Raw genomic sequence first — 12,079 nt, 5'->3', positions numbered from 1 at the left:
CCCTTGCATTCACAAGATTTAGAAAGAAGATATGAAACTTCAAGTATTCTCTCTTGGGCCAAATGGAGATGGTCCATTCAAGAAGGTTGCTGAAGAAAGAAATTTGATCACTCAGTTGGACTCTCATAACAGTGGCAGACAACAAGAAGGGACAAGTGCTCCATCTCGATCCACCAAATCAACTATAATTTGCATTTCACATTTATCTATTTTGGAATCAAAGTGGTTGCATCTAGTTGCTAACTTTTCAGATGGTCGGAGGAGGATGTACCATTCCACTGCATCTGGTCGAAGTAATAGTGCTGTTGGAGGTTTGAGTGGCTTGGAACCTATCACCAAAAACCAAGCTGCTTAAAAGCTGTAACTACCCAGCCTTCTCCTCCCATAGGTTGTGGGAGGCAGCCTTTCCCTTGGGGCGCTATCTCTTGCTGGAAGATAGAGTAGTGATCTATCTCTGAAGATTGAATCAGCATTTTATTCTTCCGGAACTCGTCCTTCCTGATTCATCCCCATCTGCAGCTTCATTACCTCTAATTGTGAACAGGGATCCCTGCATGCAGTCTGCTTCATCCGGTGCCTTAGAAGCAGGGTCAGGGGCTTCTCGTGCACTCAGAGAATCAGTACCATCTCTACCTTTAGAAGGTCGATTTTGTTGCAAATGTTTTCCCCTGCCAGAGGCTGCATCAATTGTACAGTCACTATACTCAAGATTAGAACTTTGTATATTTCATAACTCGTGGGAATATTTTGAAAAGACTACAGTTTTTTTTTTTAACGAAATTAATTCATTAAAAAGAGTGGGTAAAAAGTTCAAGTACAAGAAAGACACTTATCGACATGATGAATGCGAAATAAAAATAGCCCAAGCAATTACTCTACACAATGAAACACATCTACCGACGTAGGAATACAACGCAAAACAATAATTTTAATCTTATGCACTAAAGCTTCGACCTTCAGCTTTTCATCATCAAAAATCATCCTGTTGCGAGAAGTCCAAATGCAATAAACTGTAGCCGCTAGCGATGATAAACGCATCCGAGATATAGTTGAGTTCCCACGGTAACAAGTTCTGAAAGCTTTTAGGACAGTTGCTGGTGAGCGCATCATCTTCATCATACCCAACCAATTTCGTATTTCACCCCACACTGCACTTGAAAACTTGCATAAGAAGAAAAGATGATTGATTGATTCAGCTTCTTCGTTGCATAGGGCGCATGACTTATCCACAACAAATGGCAATCAATCTCTTGTCAGTAGCTTCGTATGAGCCATCATCCATAGTGTGAATCTATGCTTCGGTAAAATGAAAGCTCGATTGAGTAGTGGTTTCCAAAGCCATTTACCTCGCTTGTTTGAGAAGCAATCATAAGCTAAGGAGAGGTTATCATTCTTCCCAAACCATGTCTCCAATGTTATGGCAGCTGCATTCTTTGATCCTGTGCACTCAATAAGCTCATCCCTAATTAAAAGAATTTGCTTGATCAATATTGGAGACTCATCTTTATGCCAACCCCAATTCCAAACATCACCGAAGCTACTGAAGTAGTGATTAACCCATTTGATCCATAAACTATCTTTCTTCAGGTGTATTTTCCACAGCGTCTTAGCAATCAAAGCCTTGTTCCACGCTCTTAAGTTTTTCAACCCCAAGCCTCCATCTTCCAATGGTTTACACAGAATATTCCAAGTTATCGGGGGGTGTTTTGTGGGCCAAACAAATTTTCGGCACAACGAGTAAATGGAATTAATCACACAAAATGGTACCGGCAAAATTGCTAGCCAAAAACATTCAATACCCTGAACCACATATCTGATCAACTCAATCTTACCTGCATAAGAAAGTGAGTGTCTCGGCCAAGAATTAATCTTACTAGCAACCGCATCTACCAGCTTGCAATAATCAGATGATCGCAGTTTTTTTGCCGCTAAGGGAACACCAAGATATCGAAAAGGTAGTGTACCAGGAGCGAAACCAGTGAGTTGAAGAATATCATGTTTACTTCTATCATCCACCCCAGCCATATATATATTCGATTTTAATAAGTTCACCCTCAACCCAGCCATGTCACCAAAAGCATTCAAACATTTCATCACCAAGCCAACACTATCAACATCACCTCGGGAAAGTAGTAACAAATCATCCGCATAAGCCAAATGAGTAATATGTAGATTATTGCATTTAGGGTGGAAACCATACCTCACATTCCTTGACATGCGCTTCAGCGATCGAGAAAGAACTTCAATGCAAAGTGTAAATAGGAATGGAGATAGTGGATCACCTTGTCTTAAGCCACGCTGTCCCTTGAAGTGACCATGGAATTGTCCATTAAGAGCAATTGAATAGGATGTGGTTGACACGCATTCCATAATCCATTGCACAAATTTGATTGGGAAATTCAGCTCCTTCATAACTTCTTCTAGAAAAGACCAATCAACAGTGTCGTAGGCTTTCTGTATGTCGACCTTCAATATGCAACGGGGAGACACTCTTTTACGAGCATACTTCCTCAAAAGTTCTTGAGCGAGGTGTATATTATCGACGATAGAGCGACCACGAATGAAAGCAGCTTGGGCATCATCAATTAAATCACCTACCACAGCCGCCAATCTGTTGGAAAGTATCTTAGAAATGATTTTGTAGAACACAGTGCAACAAGAAATCGGTCTGAAATCTGTAACAGTAGATGCACCCACCGATTTTGGGATCAAAGAAATAATCGCATGGTTCCATTGTTTAAGCAACTTGCCCGAAGAGAAGAATTCAAACACGGCTGTTATAACATCATCTTGAATGATATCCCATGACTTCTTAAAGAAGAAAGAACCAAAGCCATCGGGACCAGGTGCTTTGTCATCGTCAATATCAAATAAAGCCCTTCTAACTTCATCCGACGTAACATTCGTAATTAGATTACCCCAGTCATCTTTTGACACACATTGCCCTGCGGAAATTGCCTCTCTATCCACAATAGTCGTATGCACCTTCGATCCCAATAAATTAGTGTAATGATCAACAAATAGCATTGCAATTTCCTTTGAATCAGAAATAATATCACCTGCATGGTTTTTGATGGCAATGATACCATTCTTCTTGTTATTTCGCTTAATAAAATCGTGGAAAAATTTAGTGCACCTGTCACCCTGTTGCAAGTAAGTGATCTTAGTTTTTTGGGCAATGTAAGATCTCTCCGCCTCTAAAAGTAATTCGGTGTGATGCCTGCAAGCGTTGTAATCGGTAGGTATGATACCCGAGTGAAGCATGTCCTCTTGCATTGATTGTAGTTTCTTTTTTGCTGTACCAGCCCTAGAAGAGATATGACCGAAATCTTTTTTGTTCAACAGCAGAAGTGGCTTTTTCAGATTCTTGAGCTTTTCTTTAAGTTTGAACTGTTCAATACCATAACCAGAGAACTTCCATCTATCTCGAACTATATCCAAGAATCGATCACTAAGAGCCCACATATTGAAAAACTTGAATGGTTTCTGTTTCTGCTCAACAAGATGTAAGAATGAAACAATACTGATAGCATGGTCTGAGATACAACCCGGAGCAACAAATTCAGCTAAACCATTAAAATTCGAAGAAATCCACTTTTGGTTGACTAGGACTCTGTCAAGCTTACTACACACTTTAGGGCTACTCCAAGTAAACTTACAGCCAATAAAACGCAGATCCAACAAGTCAAGAGATGCAGCACAATCAACAAAATCTTTAATGTCATAGTCTCTAACCGGTAAACCCCTTTTTTTATCATCTTGAGACAATACATTATTAAAATCCCCAAGGATAATCCATGGCATATTACATGCCCCCCCAAAAAGTTTCAAGTCATCCCACATCGGTCTTCTAAGTACAATAGAATAAAGACCATAAACAAATGATGTACAAAATCTGGTAGTGGACGACAGACATTCAATGGTAACATGAATCGTTTGTGCAGACATAAAATCCATATTCAAGTCAACTGTAATTGGGTTCCACAATACAAAGATCCTGCCCTTATTATTCAAACAGAAATTGTGAATAACTTTCATACCTGGAAAGCGAATTCTCATCATCATATGCAGAGCCTTCTCATCAAATTTGGATTCAAGAATACAAGCAACATCAATATTACGAGAGTGAATCAAGAGTTGAACACTCTTTTGTTTTAGGGGCTTATGGAAGCCCCTAATATTCCAACAAGCAACAATCATTGGGGAACAGAGGAAATTTCGGGTTGCCGCCCCTTTTTCATATTTCCAAAATACCTTGTAGTATTATTCAAATTGTTGACATTCACTATTTCAGTATCACCGAAGCTTCCCTCTTGCATATATTCGAAGAACACGGTCATGTCCTTGTTATTTCCTTGTTGATGCTCTACTGGATTTTTACTTTTTTTCTTCATCTTGCTCTTCTTCTTATTGGTAACTGTATGAAAGCCTTCAGAGTCAGCTTCTTTAGCTTTGCTCGTACTTGCTACATTCATATCAACCTCAAGCACAGTTTCTTTGCCCTTAGCAGTAGGCTTCGGACAATTTATATCATCAATACTCACATGAACAGGGACAGGAACACTGTCTTGAAGCTTTTCTTTACCCGAATTATCTTCTAGCAAGGGAGATACAGTTTTCTGGCATTCATTATTTACAGCAGCAGAATTACTACGCAAAGGTGCATGAGAGTATCACTTACCCATTCTCGATCTACCTCTGGAATTTCTCTTGTTCCAAATGACACTTCTAGATCTTGGGCGTGGATTATTGCTTGTTGTATTTGTTTCCACTATTGTATCCACATTATTGGTAGCAACCTCACATTCATACATCGCATGGCCTGTTTTTTTGCACTTGACACAGAATTTAACATCTTGTTCATAAAGAAACTTCACCTCTACCTTCCCAATAGGCAGTACAACACTAATATCAGTCATTTTCTGTTTTGTGGCCTCAACTTCAACAAGCACTCTCGCATATTTAATACGTTTGCGATCATGGGTAAGAATATCCATGTGGACTGGATTTCCCACCCTCGATGCAAGCTTGCTCAGAATATTAAAGTTCCAACAATCCGGAGGCAGCCCATGGATTTGAACCCAAGAAGGAATTGTGTTCATATCTTCCTCCCTAAATCTGAAACACCGAGGCATTTCTTTCAGAAATAGATGAAAGCCGAATACTAAGTAAGGACCTCCATTCAATATTCTATCTCTCACCTCCGTAGAAGGGAAGGTGAAGATAATCCAGCCACTTTCATGAGTTTGAAAGAGAATATCCGATCCCCAGCGCTTAACCAAATCAAATAATGTGGCAGTCGGGGGTTTACCACTGATGATATACCCCAAAAGACAAATACCATACGTCTGTTCAATGGAATCTATATCCTCCAAACCAAACTCGAGTTGATCAGTGCCCGTATCCATGAACTCAAGTTTGTAGTTAGCATTGGCCATACGATTTCTCTTGAAGAAACTAGCATATGACACTCGATTACCTTTAGAGTGCAATCCAGGTAACTTAGAATCAACTTTAGTAGCAGCAGTCTTCCCATCAGTGGGAATGGATGATTTGGAGATTCGAATATCCGTAATAATCTCATTCAAAGTCTTGTTCATATCTTCATTGTCATCAATATGTCCACGCTTATTCTGGTTTTCCAAACTCGTATCAGTACTCAATCCAGGAGAATCACCCGAGAGTTGGTGAATGGTCCTAGCCATAGTCTTAGTTTCTGAATTATTCATTCAGGCAATAATTCAAACACTTGAGCAGCAGAAAACTAGAGAACCTCAATCGAAAACAAGGGATGATTGAAACCACAGTAGACTGAAATTAAATCACACTGATCTGATGAATTTAGTGAAATCAGAAAGAACCAGCCTTGAAAACAGAAGGAGAACCCAAGAGAAATCGCGAAATCAATCGAGAAGAACTATCTTGAGCAGCGCGCCATTTTCCCTAGGGAGAGGGGAGAGAACATCTCTCTAAAAATGGGGCCCGAGTGACTTTTTCACTCCTAAAAAAAAAAGACTACAGTTAATCTATGGGCAGGAGGAGATCTATCTAGCCAACATATTTTACCAAGAAGAAAAAATGTTACTTTCAGTACCATGGGAATAATGGAAGTAGTTTTCAACAGACCAATTGATATCCTGAGGAGATTGCTGGAATCTATCTCAGTGACATCATTACTAGAGGATTTCTTCAATAGTTTTGGTGCTGGAGAGGCAGCAGCAATGTGCTTGATGCTCGCTGCAAGGATTGTCTACACCAATACCCTCATTAGCTATGTTGCCTCTAAGAAAGCAGCTGAGGCATTCGAGGACCCTAGATCGTTGTTGGAGTTAGCTTTATGTTCTTTAACCAAATATTTTTTCAAAATTCTGGCATCACAGGCACGACCACCAGCTTTGTAAGAATATCTGTTCTTGCAAATTCTTAATAAAGCAAAAAATTTGTTCATACTTTTATTTTTCAATTTCGGAGTGATCTGAAACTTTATTCGGCTCGTCGTTGTGTTGCTTGCTCCGACGAACGACGATGTCTGAAAATTCTCACCATCTTCGTTAGGGAGTTCCATAGTCCCTTCCTCCTCGTGGTCGGGTTCGACTTTGTCAAAGTTGGAAATATACTCAAAATCTTCACCAAATTCCAATAGAGGCACAACATGGCACACACCTCCATCACCACTACCAGCATTATGATTTGATGAAGACGCCATTTAAATAAAATTTATTGAATGTAGGGTAAATAATAGCAAATAAAATGCACTGAAAAATAATAGCAAATAGGATATTGAGTCAAGATATTGAGTACATAGAAATTTAGAATTACAAGAATGAGATTTCTGTGTGAAAATAGTAAAAAATAATCACAGATTTATACCAGACATTTGGAGGGGAGGAGAAAAATTGCAATTTGATCTTATAAAAAGTTTATTATTATTATTTTTAATTTGGAACCGGTTCCGCATCGGATTCATTTAATTAACAATGTATTCAAGCCGGTTCTAGAACCGATTTCGGGCTTAATTGGCCGGTTCTGATCCTGTTTCGGGTTGAACCGACCTGTTAAAAATAAAACCTCTTCATTTCAAGAAAAGTAGACGCCTTATACATGCTTCTGTTAAAGATGAAGAATGACTTGTGAGGCCCGGGGCCGAAGAGGGCGGGGGTGATCGCCGGTGCCATGAGGTGGCACGGACAATGAGCGGCTCCTGGCAGGCTTCTAGGTGGAGGAAACATGAATGAACCGTTCTTACACCGGAATGAGAGGGATTCCGAGACTGTTCAATGTAATGGACTGTACAGTTGAAGAGGGCTAAAAGATTTGATTGTACTACTCATATCACGAATGTGCATCTTCTTTTCGGTAGCTCATCACATAAGAACTTTAAAGTGAAGCGTGCTTGACTTGGAGCAATTTTGGGATGGGTGACCTCCTTGGAAGTTTCTCAGGGTGCGTGTGAGTGAGGACATAAGCACGCTGGAAAGACTCGTCTTGATACAATGAGGACAGTCGTCGAATCTGCGGCGTTACAACTATAGTAGAAAATAACTCCAAAACTCTATGTTATACATATAAATATGATTTCATTTTTTTCAAAAAAAAATTTTTTTAAGTCAATTTTTTTAGTTCAATAAATCACTAAGCTGATTGCCTGTACTTGACTCTCTTCTCTAACCAACTTAACTGCCAAGAACTTCTCTTTTGCTCACCTCTTCCACTCATTTTCCCCATCCTTCAAAATCCTTCTCCAATTTCTTCAAGAATATCACTTCTCTCCCACACAAACGCCAAAAAAAACATCAAAAAGACTGAAAAAAAGAAATAAAGATAATTCTTTAATTTGCTTCTTCTTCTCACACTCAACAATGCTCAGATTTTTTCTCCGTGCAATTCATAGCCGCTTTTTCGCCTTTTGCTTCTGTTCCCTCCTCTGTTCTTCACTCCTATCGGTCTATCTCATCACCATTCCAATCTTGCCTTCAGATTTCTCGACAGTAAATTCTCCATTTCTTGCCTTCTTTCTTTTTTTTCCACTTTCAACTGTTGCATTAACCTTTTCAACTTCTTTAATTTTCCAACTTTTTTGGTGCGTTTCCTGATCAGCAGTGGACCGGTGAAGAGATTTTCGAAGATGTCTATCATTCGGAAGATGTTTTTAAGAGGAATTACAACGAAATGGAGAGGAAGTTCAAGATTTATGCATACGAAGATGGAGACGATGAGGATCCGAATGATCATGATACACCAAGATCGATTCATTGGAAGTACGCAAGCGAAAGCTTTTTTTTCAAGAATATCAGAGAGAGCTCGTTTCTGACAGATGATCCTCGTCATGCCCATTTGTTCTTCATCCCCCTTTCTTGTTACAAAATTCGCCAAAAGGTAAGCAATTTCTTACAGATCTTTACGTATACATTTTCATTTTCTTTGTTTCTTGCTCGTTCTCATGACCAGTGTGCGATTAATGATATAAAGTGGAGAAAAACTTGAGATTTTTTTGGAAAAATTTACGCCTTGAATATGAATATATCATAACAACGCATCTCTTCATAAAAAATGTGATGCCAAATTAACTACAAAAAGAAACTCCTAAAAAAGAACAGTACGCACCCTTTCTGAACAGTTGCCTGCGAAAAGACGCCATCGCCATGCAAATTAAAAATATATATACATGTGTAAGAATAGCCATTTTCCGAAACTTATTTTTTTATTCTAAGGTCGGATTCCATAGATTCCTTAACTGCTGAAAAATGCGGCGGGCTGAGGCTGAAAACGGCGGCTGGGGTGCGGGTTCGGTGGTGGCATTGCTGTGTGTAGTCATGCTTCTAATATTTTTGCCGCTGGGGATGGGACCCGGCCCGATTCAACCGCCGCCATTTTTGATACTCTTCGTTTTCCCAGTGCTGATGGCCGCCATTTTCATGTACCTTACTTTTGCGGCCAAAGAGTGATTAGTTTATTATTATTATTATTATTATTATTATTATTATCATTATTTATTAATTTTAAGTTGATGTAACTTTTTATATTTTAATTAATAAAATGTTTGCATTGGTGTTTGCCTTTTGTTTCTTATTAAATAAATTAAATTTTTCTCACATGTGATGATTATTGTTTACTGTCTTAATCAATGAAGATTCAATATATTTTAATGATAAATAAATATGAAGTTTCAGGGGAAAAAAAGTGACCTTAATTCCATGAAAATCTGTCTTAAATGATTCATGCACTTTTCCTGCAGTGGATTTGTTACAAAAGCACGTTTAGGTCCAAAATAAATGAAAACAATGAACTTTGATCTCATATTAAAAAAAATTAGTATTCTTCAAATGATTCGAATCATATTTAAATCAAAAGATCCTAAACTACGTCTGGACTGTTACTTCCGATGTTGCCATAGCCCTTGGATGCACTGGTTTTGGGGTGGATCGAGTCCGGTGGGGTCGAGCGCGTCTAGTGGTTAAAAATACATGAGCAGAACATTTATAGCACATATACTGGAACCCTCCGTCTGCCTCTTCAAGTCTATTATTTATAGGATCAAATTTTGTTCCATAACTTTGGAATTTGTCTGGATTGAATTCTCTGCTATGTCAGGTATCCTCACACAAGCAAATGGAACTAATTGTTAAGAATTATGTTGAGGGCTTAATCCTCAAGCACCCATACTGGAACAGAACACTTGGCTCGGATCACTTCTTCGTGTCATGCCATGACTTCGACTTAGTAGCGACTCAAGGCGTTCATATGCTGGCCAAGAACTCCATCCGAGCTGTTTGTTCATCTAGTTATAGAGACGAATTCATCCCACACAAAGATTTTGCAGTTCCTCAAACAAATCAGCCATTTGCACAATCAGCCGGAGGATATGACATACAAAAGAGGTAATTCTGGTGTTTCGAGCTCAAAAGTTTTGGGGTCCAACTATTAGTTGAAGCAATCTTCCATCCCAAACATGATGCATAACCTGATTTAAACCGGAAAACATTTGATCCATACTGTTACTATAAGATTCAACTGCATCAATCAGTCACACTGTATCATATCTTTACAAATGAAAACAAATCCCTTTATCATTCCAAGTGAGCTGATGTTTGGTAGTGCATTATCGGGCAGGACTATTCTTGGCTACTGGGAAGGCAAATGCAATTCGGATATAAGAAAGAAGCTGGTGAACATATGGAGGGAAGACGAAGAACTCGATTTTCAGAACCAAACGACAGTGTCTGGGCTAAATGCCATTTACAAATTCTATAGGGCAAAATTCTGCATTTGTCCTGCTGGCTTACATCACACCAGCGCTCGAATCACTAAGGCGATTCATTATGGATGCGTTCCGGGTAATTCACATCATGTCACTGCTGCATTTTTTGAAATCCTTTTTGTTTCTATAATATAATTTGATCCTACAATCTGCCATTTCGCAGTAATCTTGGGAGATCACTTTGATTTGCCATTTGTCGACATTCTTGAATGGAGAAAGTTTGCTCTTCTTTTGAAAGAGGCAGATGTGTACACACTCAAGGACATTTTGAAGGCCAAAGCAGGTGCAGAATACAGAATGTTACATAAAAATCTGCTCAAGGTCAGCAAGACAAACAAACAAAAGAAAATATATATTTGAGATCCACGAGTCAATCTTAAGTATGGCACAATCACTTACCTTATTTTCTATGGATCAACAGGTGCAGAGACATTTCGAGTGGAATACGCCGCCAAGAAAACTTGATGCATTCCATATGGTAATGTATGATCTTTGGTTGAGGAGGAACGTCGTTAAGTGATGAGCTCCACCAAGTAGTTTACTCTTTGGAACGATAGATTTCATGCACTTAAATGGGAAAAAGAAAAGGAAAAAAAGAAACGCCTATATGAAGTGTACGTAGCTGATCCCCGAATTTCCTACTGTTAGCACATTGATATTAATGTATAAATTGACTCGCGTTTAGCAAAAAAGTTGAATCTTGAGGTGATTAAAACCGAACTTACCGTACTGAATTACTCAAAATCGAATGAACCGAGATTTTTTTGACCAAGACGAACCGAACCGGCTGATTTTTTCATAAAAACCGAACAAACCGAACCAAATTAAAATCGGTTATATGGTAGGTGACCGAACTAACCGAGATTTTTGGGGGAAAGATAAAAATTTGACAAACACTTGAACAAAGAACACACCGTGTTTTAACATTCTCCTGTAAAAGAAGGCATGATTTGACCGAATTTATGCCTAGGAAAAAATGGAAAGTGTTTGATCCTATAATAAGTATCGAAGTTAAGGTCATGTATTTAATTTTCATTGATTACGGAAAGTTCAATTATTAAGAGGAAGATTGTCGGAGTGCAATAATGGTCCATGTCGGGCAGAGCAATCGAGCTATGACGCTTAGACGGTTATATGATGTAAAAGATTTGAGTTATAACGGTACCATCAGTTATAATTTTTGGTAAAGTGACAAATATTCGATCCTACAATTTAATTATTTCAGAGGAATGATTTTGTTTGATAAAATTTGGGTGTCATTTTTTAACGGTATTTTTATTTGTATGTCAAGATTATTAATTATTTTTTACTTTTTTCTTTCTTAAAAAGTAGCGGTCGAATATATTTTAAGAATGTTACGGCAACATCTGGGATGTTTAAAATGTCAAGATAAAGTTGAAATAATAAGTGTTGCCTTAAGCCCGTTTCGATGGTTCCTATTTGGATATTTTTAAACAAATGCCATGATTATTTTGTTTTAATAATTATGATATTTGGGGGAAGAATAAAAAAAATTATCGGGAGAAAGACAAAAAAATGAATCAAATTTCTCCCAATAGATAAAAAGTTTATGGCTGTGCCCTTGATCAAGACAGAAAGAAGATGAATACATCTTTCAATCAATTTTTTTTTTTTCAAAATAAAACTTGTAATATTTTTACGATAAATATATAAACAAGTTTCCTCTACATGACGTCATATTTAAATTGAATTATCAAAGCATTCTGTCATCTCATGTATTATTTTCACATTACATTTATTTACTATACACTCTGAGATAGAAAATAATACAGAGTTGTACTAAGTGTTATTGAAGGTATA

General features: G+C 38.1%; 2 protein-coding genes across 2 annotated transcripts; both read left to right on the top strand.

Annotated features, from left to right (window-relative positions):
• The first annotated feature begins 7,889 nt into the window (after positions 1–7,889).
• On the top strand, positions 7,890–10,831 carry LOC140812723 (probable glycosyltransferase At5g03795). Its single transcript, XM_073171073.1, has 6 exons — positions 7,890–7,988; positions 8,101–8,376; positions 9,592–9,878; positions 10,111–10,334; positions 10,422–10,579; positions 10,680–10,831. Exons 2-6 carry the CDS (start codon positions 8,170–8,172, stop codon positions 10,776–10,778), a joined length of 975 nt encoding a protein of 324 aa, XP_073027174.1. The 5' UTR covers positions 7,890–7,988; positions 8,101–8,169; the 3' UTR covers positions 10,779–10,831.
• LOC140812290 (uncharacterized) lies at positions 8,720–8,945 on the top strand. Its single transcript, XM_073170522.1, has one exon. The coding sequence runs from the start codon at positions 8,745–8,747 to the stop codon at positions 8,943–8,945; it is 201 nt and encodes a 66-aa protein (XP_073026623.1). The 5' UTR covers positions 8,720–8,744.
• Positions 10,832–12,079: the final 1,248 nt, after the last annotated feature.

This window comes from Primulina eburnea, chromosome 14 (genome assembly GCF_022965805.1).
Source record: "Primulina eburnea isolate SZY01 chromosome 14, ASM2296580v1, whole genome shotgun sequence".
Classification (NCBI taxonomy): domain Eukaryota; kingdom Viridiplantae; phylum Streptophyta; class Magnoliopsida; order Lamiales; family Gesneriaceae; genus Primulina; species Primulina eburnea.
Note: the sequence above shows the minus strand (reverse complement) of the source record. Positions and strands in the feature narration are given on the sequence as shown.